This window comes from Haematobia irritans, chromosome 5 (assembly GCF_050003625.1).
Source record: "Haematobia irritans isolate KBUSLIRL chromosome 5, ASM5000362v1, whole genome shotgun sequence".
NCBI classification, from domain to species: domain Eukaryota; kingdom Metazoa; phylum Arthropoda; class Insecta; order Diptera; family Muscidae; genus Haematobia; species Haematobia irritans.
Window position 1 is genome coordinate 23,952,305 of NC_134401.1, and position 17,467 is coordinate 23,969,771.

General features: G+C 32.0%; 2 protein-coding genes across 2 annotated transcripts; both read right to left on the reverse strand.

Moving 5' to 3' along the window:
- Positions 1 to 56: 56 nt before the first annotated feature.
- Positions 57 to 2,149, reverse strand: LOC142238582 (alpha-tocopherol transfer protein-like). The gene is made up of 3 exons (XM_075310274.1): positions 1,762 to 2,149; positions 769 to 1,138; positions 57 to 453 (listed from the first exon to the last, which is right to left on the reverse strand). The coding sequence occupies exons 1-3, from the start codon at positions 2,061 to 2,063 to the stop codon at positions 196 to 198; spliced, it is 930 nt and encodes a 309-aa protein (XP_075166389.1). The 5' UTR covers positions 2,064 to 2,149; the 3' UTR covers positions 57 to 195.
- An 8,535-nt stretch (positions 2,150 to 10,684) lies between these two features.
- On the reverse strand, positions 10,685 to 16,933 carry LOC142238581 (alpha-tocopherol transfer protein-like). The gene is made up of 3 exons (XM_075310273.1): positions 16,605 to 16,933; positions 16,176 to 16,545; positions 10,685 to 11,022 (listed from the first exon to the last, which is right to left on the reverse strand). Exons 1-3 carry the CDS (start codon positions 16,904 to 16,906, stop codon positions 10,765 to 10,767), a joined length of 930 nt encoding a protein of 309 aa, XP_075166388.1. The 5' UTR covers positions 16,907 to 16,933; the 3' UTR covers positions 10,685 to 10,764.
- Positions 16,934 to 17,467: the final 534 nt, after the last annotated feature.

Below are 17,467 nucleotides of genomic sequence, written 5' to 3' on the forward strand. Positions count from 1 at the left end.
ATATATGTGTCATCAAATTATCAGAAAATTGTCTCATAAATTGTGTCCTAAATAAATATAATTGAATAAAATTTATTGTCAATGTATAAATATTTGGATATATTAGAAATTAAATAAACGTTAATTCAAAGGCAATACCAAGCACGAATTAAGTTCAAGTTTTTGAGGAACAATTTCACCATATGTTGTTTTTTTTTAATCCACATCAAGTTTTCTAAATGTTCCATTTATTCCAACATTATCACCAAAGTTCATAGGTTTGCCAATACGCAAACGTTCATCTGTACCATATTGATCGTTCTCCTTGAAGTATTCTCTATACTCTTCGAATAACTTTTCAGTTTCCACATGCCATTCATTCATGGAACCATTGGTGCCACCAAATTCAATGGGGAAATATTTTCTAGGAAATTCTTTACCCAAATCATCGAGATTTGTTCCACATACAAGAACCTTTAATCAGATATAAAAATGCAATAGAAGGTTAAAAATTTGTATATACACTGGGAGAAAGAGCAAGTGTGTTTAAAAAGTTTAGACATTTGCTAGCATGGTCGTGGATGGCCGAATATTTCCCGGAGCAGATTAGGAAAAAGCAAACACCGTTTTTAGACTTTAAGCACCTGGCGTATTTTTCTTTAATACTACAGGTGTCTTAATAGAACACATCTCAGTTCTCCCTTATGTTCCAACGGATTATTTTTGATCACATTCATTTTCTTTCAGTGTACAGAGTTCTTACGGTTACAATGTTTGATTGACACTTACCCGATTCCTAAATTTCTCCGGATAATATGGCAGTAAAGCATTAACAAATTGATGAATAGTTTTCGTTAAATTAATAAGAACGAATTTTTTTCCACGAATCGGTAGGGCTTTCTCATGAAATGCCGCGATTATTTTGGCCATAGTTGGTGTAAATTGCATGAAATGACCGACCGTGGCATGTTCATAATCAATGACACATGTTATGCCATTGATACAGGCATGTGGATCATTCCTTACGGCAAGTTCAAGCATTGCTGCTGAGTAACGAAGGACATCTTCGAGTGTATAATTTTCGGCAGACTGTCTTATGCTGACGAGTATAATGCGAGGTCCGTTCTCATGTAAAGGTGTGGGGAGGACAGCGAAAAAACTGAAACAGAAAGAATTTCCTATAAAATTTTGTATCAAAGTTTAAGAAAACTAAATTCAGACAAGGTAGAGAGGCATTACAAAACAAACAAAATTACGTTTAAAAATCGTGAACTGACGGTAACAAAAAAATCAAAACGGAATGTTTACGATTTCTTGAACGGCTTTCGTTTTTCTTTGGCCATAAAATATTCGTTAGACGTTCTTGTGGCAACTCCGTTGGTGGTGCAACGTGCTAAGGCGACTGTTAACGCGTGTGGAGCCGACAATCCAGGTTCAAGTCATGGTAGCTGCTTTTTTTAGATGTTTTTTTTTATTTTTTAGAAATTATTTATTTACATATTCGATGCTATTCGTAACCATTACATTTTGACATGATGAACGCTGGTTGTTGTAATTTTATCGTTGTCAGATTTGATTCACTTTCATGAACAGATCGTTTTGAAACGTGCGAGCCATTCATGATTTTTTCTATGGCTGAACTATGCCAAAATTATTCCGCCTTTTTGGACAAATTGTTACTAATTTCTGGGAATGCTATTTGTGTGTGACTTCTATTGCCCTTCCTAAGGCAATATTGTTTTCTAAATGCAGAGTTAAACAGAACTGATGATAACATCTTACCCAGAACGATGAAGTCGAAGAAATCTTTCATCATCCACATTGGTAAAAGCAAACATATCCGGATATTTTGTTCTCATGGCATAGAACATATCGAGTTTTTGTTTAGCCTTCTCGATACTATATTTGCTACCCCGCAGGAATTGTATGAGAAATTGATCATCCATCCGTGCTTTGAGATGGGGTTGTTGTTCGATCCATGTCTTAAATATTTCCAGATCCTGTGGTATTCTAGAGGGAACTTCGCCTAATTCATTAATGGCTACACGTTGTAATTCTTCCGAAAGAGGTTTAATTTGGGCCATGTTTTGCTTTTCTTTCGGAAATTGAAACTGATTGCAGTTTACGGTTTTATGTTTCTGGTATACTCAGCCCAGAGCTATATACGGAGTGGGTCAACAATGTTTCCGCCGTTTATATGTAGATTAAATGTAATTGCATTTATTAATATGATTTCTATAATTATTGATAAACCTATTCTATTTACTTTATAGGTAACAATATACAATGGTAAACTGTACCAGTTAGATTATGCTTGATGATTTTAATAAATAAGCAGAATAGGATTAAAGAAGTATATACGGCCGTAAGTTCGGCCAGGTCGAATCTTATGTACCCTCCACCATGGATTGCATAGAAACTTCTACTAAAGACTGTCATACACAATCGAATTATTTGGGTTGCGGTAACAATTGCCGATAGCAAGGTATCTTAAAACTTGTTAACACCATCTTCTAAATTGTAAGTTAGAAATAAAATTTTGACAAAATTTTCTATAGAAATAAAATTTTGACAAAATTTTCTATAGAAATAAAATTTTGACAAAATTTTCTATATAAATAAAATTTTGAAAAAAATTTCTATAGAAATAAAATTTTGACAAAATTTTCTATAGAAATAAAATTTTGACAAAATTTTCTATAGAAATAAAATTTTGACAAAATTTTCTATAGAAATAAAATTTTGACAAAATTTTCTATAGAAATAAAATTTTGACAAAATTTTGTATAGAAATAAAATTTTGATAAAATTTTCTAAAGAAATAAAATTTTGATAAAATTTTCTAAAGAAATACAATTTTGACAAAATTTTCTGTAGAAATAAAATCTTGCCAAAATTTTCTATAGAAATAAAATTTTGACAAAATTTTCTATAGAAATAAAATTTTGACAAAATTTTCTATAGAAATAAAATTTTGACAAAATTTTCTATAGAAATAAAATTTTGACAAAATTTTCTAGAGAAATAAAATCTTGACAAAATTTTCTATAGATTAGGTTATTTTTGGCGATATGAATCAATTTTTGTGTGATTGGGGATCTGCTATATATAACTATAGACCGATATGGACCAATTTTGGCATGGTTGTTAGCGGCCATATATTAGCGTAATGTACCAAATATTGTCTATACCACATTTGTCCGCAAATGTGAATCGTGAAATATGATTTTTTTCCGCCACACTTATTGCTTAGAGCCGGCCCATGAGCCGGTTGCCACAGGTGGTGGAATTCTACAAAAATGGTAAATTTTTTACTGTTTTGAAGATTGGTAAAATTCTTGATTTTGGTACATTTTGCAAAGAGGTATTTCTTTATAAAATTTTCTTAAGAGGTACTTCATAAAATTTTCTATGGCATTAAAATTTTGACAAAATTATCTATAGAAATAAAATTTTGAAAAAAATTTTGTATAGAATAAATTGTTGACAAAGTTTTCTATAAGAATACAATTTTGACAAAATTTTCTATAGAAATAAAATTTTGACAAAATTTTCTGTAAAAATAAAATTATGATAAAGATTTCTATAGAAATAAAATTTTGACAAAATTTTCTATAGAAATAAAGTTTTGACAAAATTTTCTATAGAAATACAATTTTGACAAAATTTCTATAGAAATACAATTTTAACAAAACTCTATAGAAATACAATTTTTACAAAATTTTCTATAGAAATACAACATTGACAAAAATATTCTATAGAAATAAAATTTTGACAAAATTTTCTATAGAAATAAAATTTTGACAAAATTTTCTATAGAAATAAAATTTTGACAAAATTTTCTATAGAAATAAAATTTTGACAAAATTTTCTATTTGGAAAAAAATTGACAAAATTTTCTATAGAAATAAACTTTTGACAAAATTTTCTATAGAAATAAAATTTTGTTTTGTTTGTTATTGTTGGCTTCTCTTCAATCGTTATTGTTGTTTTTGATCTCAGCTTAAAGCCATGCATTGACTAAACTACAAGTGTAGCTTAACCAAATGACAAAATTTTCTATAGAAATATAATTTTGAAAAACTTTTTTATAGAAATAAAATCTTGACAAAATTTTCTATAGAACAAGTAAGGAAAGTCTAAAGTCGGGCGGGGCCGACTATATTATACCCTGCACCACTCTGTAGATCTAAATTTTCGATACCATATCACATCCGTCAAATGTGTTGGGGGGGCTATATATAAAGGTTTGTCCCAAATACATACATTTAAATATCACGCGATATGGACAGAATTTGATAGACTTCTACAAAATCTATAGACTCAAAATTTAAGTCGGCTAATGCACTAGGGTGGAACACAATGTTAGTAAAAAAACATGGGAAACATTTAAATCTGAAGCAATTTTAAGGAAACTTCGCAAAAATTTATTTATGATTTATCGCTCGATATATATGTAATAGAAGTTTAGGAAAATTAGAGTCATTTTTACAGCTTTTCGACTAAGCAGTGGCGATTTTACAAGAGAAATGTTGGTATTTTGACTATTTTTGTCGAAATCAGGAAAACATATATATGGGAGCTATATCTAAATCTGAACCGATTTCAACCAAATTTGGCACGCATAGCTACAATGCTAATTCTACTCCCTGTGCAAAATTTCGACTAAATCGGAGGTAAAAATTGGCCTCTGTGGTCATATGAGTGTAAATCGGGCGAAAGCTATATATGGGAGCTATATCTAAATCTGAACCGATTTCAACCAAATTTGGCACGCATAGCTACAATGCTAATTCTACTCCCTGTGCAAAATTTCAACTAAATCGGAGCAAAAAATTAGCCTCTGTGGTCATATGAGTGTAAATCGGGCGAACGATATATATGGGAGCTATATCAAAATCTGAACCGATTTCAACCAAATTTGGCACGCATAGCTACAATGCTAATTCTACTCCCTGTGTAAAATTTCAACTAAATCGGAGCAAAAAATTAGCCTCTGTGGTCATATGAGTGTAAATCGGGCGAACGATATATATGGGAGCTATATCAAAATCTGAACCGATTTCAACCAAATTTGGCACACTAGACTACACTACTAATTGAACTCCTAGTGCAAAATTTCAACCAAATTGGGGTAATACTCAGGCTTCTAGGGCCGTATAAGTGCATATCGGGCGAAAGATATATATGGGAGCTATATCTAAATCTGAACCGATTTCTTCCAAAATCAATAGGGTTCTATTTTGACCCAAAACACATACTTGGGCTTAAATTACTACCAAATCCCTTGGTTACAAAAATGTGTTCACGGACAGACGGACATGGCTATATCGACTCAGGAGCCCACCCTAAGCATTTTTGTCAGACACACCATGTGTCTATCTCGTCTCCTTCTGGGTGTTGCAAACATATGCAGTAACTTATAATACCCTGTTCCACAGTGTGGCGCAGGGTATAACAAATTTGACAAAATTTTCTATAGAAATAAAGTTTTGATAAAATTTTCTATAGAAATAAAATTTTGACAAAATTTTCTATAGAAATAAAATTTTGATAAAATTTTCTAAAGAAATAAAATTTTGATCAAATTTTCTATAGAAATATAATTTTGACAAAATTTTCTATAGCAATAAAATTTTCTATAGAAATAAAATTTTAACAAAATTTTCTATAGCAATAAAATTTTCTATAGAAATACAATTTTGACAAAATTTTCTATAGAAATAAAATCTTGACAAAATTTTGTATAGAATTAAAATTTTGACAAAATTTCCCATAGATTAAATTATTTTTGGCGATATGGACCAATTTTTGTGTGATTGGGGATCGGCTATATATAACTATAGACCGATATGGACCAATTTTGTCATGGTTGTTAGCTGTCATATACTAGCGTAATGTACCGAATTTCAATCGAGTCGGATGAATTTTGCTCCTCCAAGTGGCTCCGGAAGTCAAATTTGGGGATCGATTTATATGGGGGCTATATATAATTATGGACCGATATGGACCAATTTTTGCATGGTTATTGTAGACCATATACTAATGCGAAGCACCAAATTTCAATCGGATTGGGTGAATTTTGCTCTTCCAAGAGGCTCCGGAGGTCAAATCTGGGGATCGGTTTATATGAGGGCTATATATAATTATGGACCGATATCGACCAATTTTTGCATGGTTGTTAGAGGCCATATATAAACACCACGTACCAAATTTTAACCAGATCGGATGAAAATAGCTTCTCTAAGAGGCTCCACAAGCCAAATCTGGGGGCGGTTAATATAGGGGCTATACGTAAAAGTGGTCCAATATGGCCCGATTGCAATACCATGCGACCTACATCAATAGCAACTACTTATGCCAAAGCAGAGAATGAAGCCGACCCATTTTTGTCGGCGGAGGCTGACACTAATTTTTTGCCTCCGGCGGCGACGGCTTGACGACTAAGCCGATATAAATTTGTCTTTTCGGCGGCAGAACTCCGGAGTCTCTTGAAGGAGTAAATTTCATTTGATGCTGTTGAAATTTGGCCCTCAAACTACCGTGCGAAAATTGGTTCATATCGGTTTAAAATTATTTGTAGCATTTTGTTTTGTCTTTATATGGACTAATTTGCAATTTAGAAGACTATGATAAGAAAAAACCCTGATGCAATGGTTTGCATGCCCGCCTTGTATATACAGGGTCGGAGTACCAGAATGGGCTGAACAGGTCGTAGAATACATAACCTAAGCAGGGTATAAAATATTCGTTCTGTGCTTATATTCGTTTCTGCACTTTATTTCTCTATTCCAATTACTTTTAAATATTTTCCCCTTAATTATTTAATTCCAATTGTATCCTATTAAAAATTTTAAATAATTGCTTAATAAAAGGAAATCTTTAAGTTCCGGTTAGAGGAGATATAGAAGTGTGCTCACAATTATGTCTCAGAATTAAGTATAGCTGTAGACTTCATTAATGGAACTTTGATCTTTTGAATAGCGTATATCAAAATACTATTACTAATGCATTTTTTTCATTACAATTATTGATATACGAGGATGACTCGAAAAGTATTTAGCAAAAAAACCAAAAAATAAGAACTATTATTTGACGAGTTACCATTTATAGTCTCTCATACTTTTGGCACTGCGTTGATCCAACTTATTTAACCCTTAAATGCGCACTGTATCTTTTAAGATACAACTAGAAAAAAATTCATACGTCTTAAAATTTTGATCGAATTCTACGAAATCATGTTTGTTGTATTTGAAATATCATAACGCGTTTAAAAAAATCCGTTTTTCCGAAAAATCTATAGTACTTCTCTTCAATCTGAAACCAAAATTCGTTTTAACTTATTTGAAACAAAATAATTTAAAATTTCTTATTAAAAATATGAAAAAAAAGCCAGATTTAAAAAAATTGAATCAAAAGAACTTCCTGTGTAGTTAAAATAAAGAACTTCTTTGGGAGGGTATTTTTGGAAGTGCTTTTAAAGTTGTGCCTTTAGAAGAACTTCCATTTTTTTGCTGGGTTGTCTCTAATTTTAGTACTTGCTTTAAAAAAAATTGTAACAAAAGAAAACTCTGCTTTCAGTGGTTACACTCAAAAAAAGTGAACCCTCTATTTCACTAAAGTCAATTTAACTTTATTTTAGTTCATGGAGTTATTATGTTTGGAGAAAGATTCCTTTACTCTAATAATTTTTTGCGTATGTTTGTTAAATTAATTAAAAAACCGGAAAAGATACACACAAATGAAGCAAAAAGATTTAATAAATTTGTACTTCTCACAAGATAATTCATTATTTCTTTAAAATTTTTAAATTTTACTACAAATGCGCCCATCTTGAACTTCGTATGGCACTAAAGACATTCTTGCAATTTTGAACTTCAATTTTTTTTCCTTCAAACAACAAAATTTTCTTTAAGAAGTGAAAAAAAATTAATTATGTTTTGTAAATTCTCTCGAATTTTTCAAAAAAAATATTTACTTATTTTTATGATATCGGCGTGATGCCAGCGTTTGTAATAATGTTTAGTTAAAATTTTCTAAAAATAATAGTAGGTTAGGTTATGCTAGGTTGGGTGGCAGTCCGATGTATAAGGCTCACTTAGGCTATTCAGTCCATTGTGATACCACAGTCGTGAACTTCTCTCTTATCACTAAGTGCTGCCCGATTCCATGTTAAGCTCAATGACAAGGGACCTCCTTTTTATAGCCGAGTCCGAACGGCGTTCCACATTGCAGTGAAACCACTTAGAGAAACTTTGAAACACTCAAAAAAGTCACCAACATTACTGAGGTGGGATAATCCACCGCTGAAAAAATTTTTGGTGTTTGGTCGAAGCAGGAATCGAACCCACGACCTTGTGTATGCAAGGCGTGCATGCTAACCACTGCACCACGGTGGCTCCCAGAAGAATTTCTAAAATTTTCTAAAATTAACCAAAATTTTTCTTCCTGGTGGTTTGACTGTTTTTTTTTTTTCAGTGTATCTACTCAACTACAATACTCAGTTCCTAGTCTTTATGCTTAACATAAGATTTTGTTATATTGCCATGTAGATTTAATAGAATTTACTCAAAAGTACCTTCGGTATTTGCAAACGTGGGCACAACATTATCATGATATACAATGTGAACAAGTGAACTTGTCTCTAGAAAACTGAAACCAGTTACAGGTACTGAATTTTGTTACAGTCCATATCTGTGAGTAGCATATTAAAAACTTGATAAATAAACAAATGAGTAAAGTAGAAACCCATACCCTGAACTATCCATAATAAATTATTAAAACTACACCCAAAGAAAAAATACTTTCCTCCGGAATGAAATTTTAGACAATCGAAAAGTATTTTCTTTTAAATCGAACAAATTCGAATTTACGATAAGTGAGACAACGATTGTCTCCATTTTTATACCCTCCACCATAGGAGGGGGGGTATATTAACTTTGTCATTCCGTATGTAACACATCGAAATATTGATCTAAGATCCCCAAAAAGTATATATATATATATATATATATATATATATATATATATATATATATATATATATATATATATATATATATATATATATATATATATATATATATATATATATATATATATATATATATTCTGGGTCGTGGTGAAATTCTGAGTCGATCTGAGCATGTCCGTCCGCCCGTCTGTTGAAATCACGCTAACTTCCGAACGAAACAAGCTATCGACTTGAAACTTGGCACAAGTAGTTGTTATTGATGTAGGTCGGATGGTATTGCATATGGGCCATATCGGTCCACTTTTACGTATAGCCCCCATATAAACGGACCCCCAAATTTGGCTTGCGATTGCTCTAAGAGAAGCAACTTTCATCGGATCCGGCTGAAATTTGGTACATGGTGTTAGCATATGGTCTCTGACAACCATGCAAAAATTGGTCCATATCGGTCCATAATTACATTTAGTCCCCGTATAAACCGATCCCCAGATTTGGCTTGCCGAACCTCTAAGAAAAGCAAATTTCATCTAATCGGGCTGAAATTTGGTACATGGTGTCAGCATATGATCTCTAACAACCATGTAAAAATTGGTCCACAGCGGTCAATAATTATATATAGCCCCCATATAAACCGATCTCCCGATTTGGCTTGTGGAGTCTCTAAGAGAAGCAAATTTCATCCGATCCGGCTGCAATTTGGTACATGGTGTTAGTATATGGTCTCTAATGACCATGCAAAAATTGGTCCACATCGGTCCATAATTATATATAGCCCCCATATAAACCGATCACCAGATTTGACCTTCGGAGCCTCTTGGAAGACCAAAATTCATCTGATTCAGTTGAAATTTGGAACGTGGTGTTAATATATGGCCTCAAACACCCATGCAAAAATTGGTCGAAATCGGTCAATAATTATATATAGCCCCTATATAAACCAATCCCCAGATTTTACCTCCGGAGCCCCTTGGAAGAGCAAAATCCATCCGATTCGTCTGAAATTTGGTACGTGATGTTAGTATATTGTATCCAACAACCATGCAGGAATTGGTTCATATCAGCCCATAATTATATATAGCCCCCATATAAACCGATCCCGAGATTTGGTTTTGGAGCCTCTTGGAGGAGCAAATTTCATCCGGGTCAGTTGAAATTTGTGGATGACAGTCTTTCGTAGAAGTTTCTACGCAATCCATGGTGGAGGGTACATAAGATTCGGCCTGACCGAACTTACGGCCGTATATACTTGTTTCTATTTGCTTTCAAAGAAAATTTTTTAGTGTCAAAAGAAAACTTTGCTTATCCAAATTTTCGTTCCTCAGAAAAGAAAACGTTTCTTTCAGTGTATCCTTATGAGGGGTATTATTAAAATAAAGTTGGGTGATAAACCTAAATCTAAGACGATTTGCCGGAAGCATCGCATTTTCTTATTTCTGAGCTTTATCTAAATCTGAAGCAAAATGTCGATATTTTTCACATTCAAGAGATGTTTCAAAGTATTACCTTGTGCTAAATCTTAATAATAAGATCGTTTAATAAATAAGGGTATTGTAGAAATGTTTTTTTTTTATTAATTTGGATAGTTGTATTTGAAAACGATATGTTTTGAACGATGGTGGATATTTAATATACGGTCCAGCGAATTTACGGCCGTATTTTTACATGTTTATATTTCATTCTATGCCCTAAAAATACTAATTAATGTTGCCCCAACTAGAAAATATTTTGAAATAACGTTTATGACATTTTATTAAGATACTTCTTTTACAATTTGGATAAAAAAATTTTTGTAGACTCTAAATAATGTTCGATTAATCAACATCAAGTTTCCTGAAAGTTCCTCCAATTCCTAAATCATCATTGAAGTTTAGTGCTTTACCAATACGCAAACTTTCATCGGTACCATAGTTGGAATTCTGCTTGAAATATTCACGGCTGTCATCCCAAATTTTCTCATTTTCAATATGCCATTTTTTGACTGAACCATTTTCTCCACCATATTCAATGGGCAAATATTTCTTGGGTAATTTTTCACCTAATTCATTTAAATTTTCTCCACACAAAATTATCTGCAAAAAAACAAAAATATAAAATAAAAGTATTTATGCTCTGGCAGAACAAAAAATTAAATAAAGAAAAAAATGGTTAAAAAAAAAAAAAAATAATAATTCATTTAAATTTTCTCCACACAAAATTATCTGGAAAAAAATTAGAAAATAAAAGGTATTTATGCTATGGCGGAAAAACTAAATTTAAAAAAATAACAAAATTTCTCATTGAAATTAAACCAATTAATGAAACTAAATTCGTAGTTGTAATGAAATTTTGAAATTCTGAACGAAGTAATTTTCTAATAAACCACGTAATAAATAAAAAATAAGAATAAAAAAATTAAATATAATTAATGAAAATAAATATTTTTTTTGCAATTTTAATATTTTTTTTGCAATTTTTCTCCAAATATTCTCTAAAATTATTTGATAAATCTTGTCAATTTTAGAAATAGTTCTATTTTTTGTGAAACATTAGAAAAAAATAAGTCATTTTATTCATTCTAGTAGAAAAAAAAATTGCAAAAATAAAAATGTTTTTCACTAAACTTAATTCAATAAAATTAAAAATTTTGAAATTCCGAATGAAATAGAAAATTACCATATAAACCATTTAATATAACTAATGAAAATGAACATATTTCACTAAAGTTATCATTAGCTTAATTTAAATATTTTTTTTCTTAAATTTTTCATTCAAATTTTCTCCACACAAAAATATTTGATAAAACCTATAAAATTTTAGAAATTCAGGTTTTTTGTGTTCGGTTTAGTAAAAAAAACTTTGTCTGTTAAATAAATAAAAAATAAATCATTGTAGTCGCTCTGGTAGAAAAAACGTAGTAAAATTAACAAAATTTTTATTTAAATTAAGCCAGTAATGAAACTAAATTCATGATTCTACTGAAATTTTGAAATTGCGAATTAAGTAATTGTCTAAATCAAAAGGTAATAATCATATAATTACTGACAATGAACATATTTCAATTTACATAATTTTTATTAAAGTTTTCATTTTCAAATTTTCTCCACACAAAATTATTGGATAAAGCTTGACAATTTTTTTTGGTAAAAAATTAGAAAATAAAAAATAATAAGTCATTGCATCCGCTGTGGTAGAAAAACAAAAAAAAAAATTGTAAAAATAATTAAATTTTTAAATCAGCCAGCCAATGAAACTAAATTCTTGATTAGAATATAAAAATTGAATGAAATTCCGAATGAAGTAATTTTCTAATGTAATTGTTTATATTATTAAAGTCTTCATTAGCTCCATCGAAATAATTTTGTTTTACAATGTATCATTCAAACTTTCTTCAAACAAAATTAATTAAAAATTTGCGAGGATTTAGAAATATCTTTTTTTGTACTCTCACGCAACTTTGTCTGGAAAAAAAAATTAGAAAAAAAGTAGAAAAAAATCTTTTTAAAAAATTAACAAAATTTCTCATTAAAATTAAGCCAATGGAACTTAATTAAATATAATGAAATTCCGAATATAATACTTTTCTAATAAACAATGTAATATTTCATAAAATTAAGTTTAAATTTTTTGCAATTATTCATTTGAGACCTTATACTAACACCACGTGCCCAATTTCAACCAGATCGGATGAATTTTGCGCCTCCAATAGACTCCGGAAGTCAAATCTGGGGATCGCTTTATATGGGGGCTATATATAATTATGAACCGATATGGACCAATTTTTGCATGATTGTTGCAGACCATATATTAACACCACGTACCAAATTTCAACCGGATCGGATGAATTTTGCTTCTCTAAGAGGCTCCGGAATTAAGATCTGGGTATGTTACATGGTATTAGTATATGATCTCTAACGACCATGCAAAAAGTGGTCCACATCGGTCCATAATTATATATAGCCCCCATATAAACCGATCCCCGGATTTGACCTCCGGAGACTCATGGATGAGCAAAATTCATCCGATTTGGTTGAAATTAAGTACGTGGTGTTAATATAGGGTCTCTAACAACCATGCAGGAATTGGTCCATATCAGTCCATAATTATATGTAGCCCCCATATAAACCGGTCCCCAGATTTGACCTTCGGAGCCCCTTCGAAGAGCAAAGTTCACCCGATCCGGTTGAAATTTGGTAAATGGTGTTAGTATATGGTCTCTAATAACCACGCAGGAATTGGTCCATATCGGTCCATAATTATATATAGCCCGCATATAAACCGATCCCCAGATTTGACCTCCGGAGACTCATGGATGAGCAAAATTCATCCGATTTGGTTGAAATTTGGTACGTGGTGTTAGTATATGGTCCTTAACAACCATGCAGGAATTGGTCCATATCAGTCCATAATTATATGTAGCCTCCATATAAACCGGTCCCCGGATTTGACCTCCGGAGCCCCTTGGAAGAGCAAAATTCACCCGATCCGGTTGAAATTTGGTAAATGGTGTTAGTATATGGTCTCTAACAACCATGCAGGAATTGGTCCATATCGGTCCATAATTATATGTAGCCTCCATATAAACCTTCGGAGCTGTTGGAGGAGCAAAATTCGTCCGATCCGGTTGAAATTCGATACGTGGTGAAATTTGGTACATTGCGCTAGTATATGGTCGCTAACAACCATGTCAAAATTGGTCCATATCGGTCTATAGTTTATATAGCCGATCCCCAAAAATAATCTACCAGAATGTTATTTCTATGGAAAATTTTGTCAAAATTTTATTACTATAGAAACTTTTGCCAAAATGTTATTACTATACAAAATTTGGCAAAATTTTATTTCTATAGAAAATTTTGTCACAATTTTATTTCTATAGAAAATTTTGTCAAAATTTTATTACCATACAAAATTTTGTCACAATTTTATTTCTATGGTAAATTTTGTCAAAATTTTATTGCTATAGAAAATTTTGTCAAAATTTTATTTCTATAGAAAATTTTGTCAAAATTTTATTTCTATAGAAAATTTTGTCAAAATTTTATTTCTATAGAAAATTTTGTCAAACTGAATTATATACGTATTTAATCGGCCTTTTTTAACCCTCCATCATAGGATGGGGGTATATTAACTTTGTCATTCCGTTTGTAACACATCGAAATATTGCTCTAAGACCCCATAAAGTATATATATTCTGGGTCGTGGTGAAATTCTGAGTCGATCTAAGCATGTCCGTCCGTCCGTCCGTCCGTCTGTTGAAATCACGCTAACTTCCGAACGAAACAAGCTATCGACTTGAAACTTGGCACAAGTAGTTGTTATCGATGTAGGTCGGATGGTATTGAAAATGGGCCATATCGGTCCACTTTTACGTATAGCCCCCATATAACGGGACCCTCAGATTTGGCTTGTGGAGGCTCTAACAGAAGCATATTTCATCCGATCCGGCTGAAATTTGGTATATGGTGTTTGTATATGGTCCCTAACAACCATGCAAGAATTGGTCCACATCGGTCCATAATTATATATAGCCCCCATATAAACCGATCCCCAGATTTGGCTTGCGGAGCCTAAAAGAGAAGCAAATTTCATCCGATCCGCCTGAAATTTGGTACATGGTGTTGGTATATGGTCTCTAACAACCATGCAAAAATTGGTCCACATCGGTCCATAATTATATATAGCCCCCATATAAACCGATCCCCAGATTTGGCTTGCGGAGCCTCTACGAGAAGCAAATTTCATCCGATCCGGTTAAAATTTGGTACATGATGTTGGTATATGGTCTCTAACAACCATGCAAAAATTGGTTCACATCGGTCCATAATTATATATAGCCCCCATATAAACCGATCCCCAGATTTGACCTCCGGAGACTCATGGATGAGCAAAATTCATCCGATTTGGTTGAAATTAAGTACGTGGTGTTAATATATGGTCTCTAACAACCATGCAGGAATTGGTCCATATCAGTCCATAATTATATGTAGCCCCCATATAAACCGGTCCCCACATTTGACCTCCGGAGCCCCCTGGAAGAGCAAAATTCACCCGATCCGGTTGAAATTTGGTAAATGGTGTTAGTATATGGTCTCTAACAACCATGCAGGAATTGGTCCATATCGGTCCATAATTATATATAGCCCCCATATAAACCGATTCCCACATTTGACCTCCGGAAACTCACGGATGAGCAAAATTCATCTGATTTGGTTGAAATTTGGTACGTGGTGTTAATATATGGTCTGCAACAATCATGCAAAAATTGGTACATATCGGTCCATAATTATATATAGCCCCCATATAAACCGATCCCCAGATTTGACCTCTGGAGACTCATGGATGAGCAAAATTCATTCGATTTGGTTGAAATTTGGTACGTGGTGTTAGTATATGGTCTCTAACAACCATGCAGGAATTGGTCCATATCGGTCCATAATTATATGTAGCCCCCATATAAACCGATCCCCAGATTTGACCTTCGGAGCTCTTGGAGGAGCAAAATTCATCCGATCCGGTTGAAATTTGATACGTGGTGAAATTTGGTACATTGCGCTTGTATATGGTCGTTAACAACTATGCCAAAATTGGTCCATATTTGTCTATAGTTATATATAGCCGATCCCCAAAAATAATCTACCAAAATTTTATTTCTATAGAAAATTTTGTCAAAGTTTTATTACTATACAAAATTTTGTCACGATTTTATTTCTATAGAAAATTTTGGCAAAATTTTGTGTCTATAGAAAATTTTGTGAAAATTTTATTTCTATAGAAAATTTTGTGAAAATTTTATTTCTATAGAAAATTTTGTCAAAATTTTATTTCTATAGAAAATTTTGGCAAAATTTTATTTCTATAGAAAATTTTGTCAAAATTTTATTTCTATAGAAAATTTTGTCAAAATTTTATTTCTATAGAAAATTTTGTCAAACTGAATTATATACGTATTTAATAGGCATTTTTTTATTTTTGTTTAATATATACTCCGTATGGACTAACTTACAATTGAGAAGACGGTGTTAAGAAGTTTTAAGGTACCTTGCCATCGGCAAGTGTTACCACAACCCAAGTAATTCGTTTGGGGATGACAGTCTTTAGTACAAGTTTCTATGCAATCTATGGTGGAGGGTACATAAGATTCGGCCTGGCCGAACTTACGGCCGTATAAACTTGTTTTCATGCTATCAATGATAAACTTTCCTAATTTAATTGACAATTCTTTTGTAGTTATTTATATACTTACTCGATTCCGGAATTTTTCAGGCAAAAGTGGAAGTATCACACTAAGAAATTGTTGAACATGTTTCTCTAGATTTATGAAAAAGAAATTTTTCACACGCACCGGAAGAGCTTTCTCATAGAAATTGGCAAATTGTTTGGCAATCGTAGGTGTGATTTGCATCAAATGAGCCGCTGTAGCATCAGCAAAATCGCACAAACAAACAATACCATTGATACAGGCATAAGGATCATTCATTAGCAAATATTCAACAATGGATACAGAATATTGAAATATTTCCGCTATATTGAAGTCCTTTGAGGAGAATTTAAAAGTAAACACAACAACACGAGCTCCATTGCCATGCAGAGGTGTTGGTAGTATAGCATAAAATCTATTTGGAAATAGAGATGATGAATATATTTAATTTATGCAATGGATCTTTTGTCTTACCCTGTCCGATGAAGTTTACGAAATTTCTCATCATCGACATTGGTCATAGCAAAGAGATGTGAATATTTGGTCTTCATGGCATAGAACATATCGATTTTCTGTTTCGCCTTCTCTATGCTATATTTGCTTCCTCTCAGAACTTGTATGAGAAATTGATCATCGTCGGAAGCCTTCAGATGAGGTTGTTGATCAATCCATGTTCTCAATGTGTCTAAATCCTGTGGTATCCTGGCTGGTACTTCACCCAATTCATCAATTGCAATTTTTTGTAATATCTCAGGCAGTGGTTTTATGTGGGCCATCTTTCAACTACAATGATCACTAGGAGACTGAGTTGAGAAAAGCTCATTAAAAATTATTGATTATTTAGTTGATATTGGTTGTCGATTAACAAACCGGTTCGGTGTAAAATATTAATAATTACATTTTGTATTTCCACCTCCAGATCATGGATCAATGTTTATTGCTTATTTCTTTAGCTTTTCCTATAGCTTGTGTATTTATTTTTGAATCGAAGAGAAAATCATAAATATATGTGTAGCGAAGGATTTCCTCCATTAGCTACACAGAAAATAGTTTTTTTTTGATTCAATCACGATATTGATTTTTTAATTTAAACTTGGTCAATAACGAAATTATTAGTTCAAACATCATTTTAGTTGGAACGTTCTAAAAACAAGATCACCAAAATATTTCCAATTAAAAATTTTTGGTTGAAGTTGAAAACGTAATCAATTAAACATTTCAATTAAATAAATAACAATTTTCAATATTGAAATAATTATAATGAGATAAGAATACAATACATAATTGAATGCCTCAATTGAAATTTTAAATGAGTTTTGCGATCAAAATCAATTAAT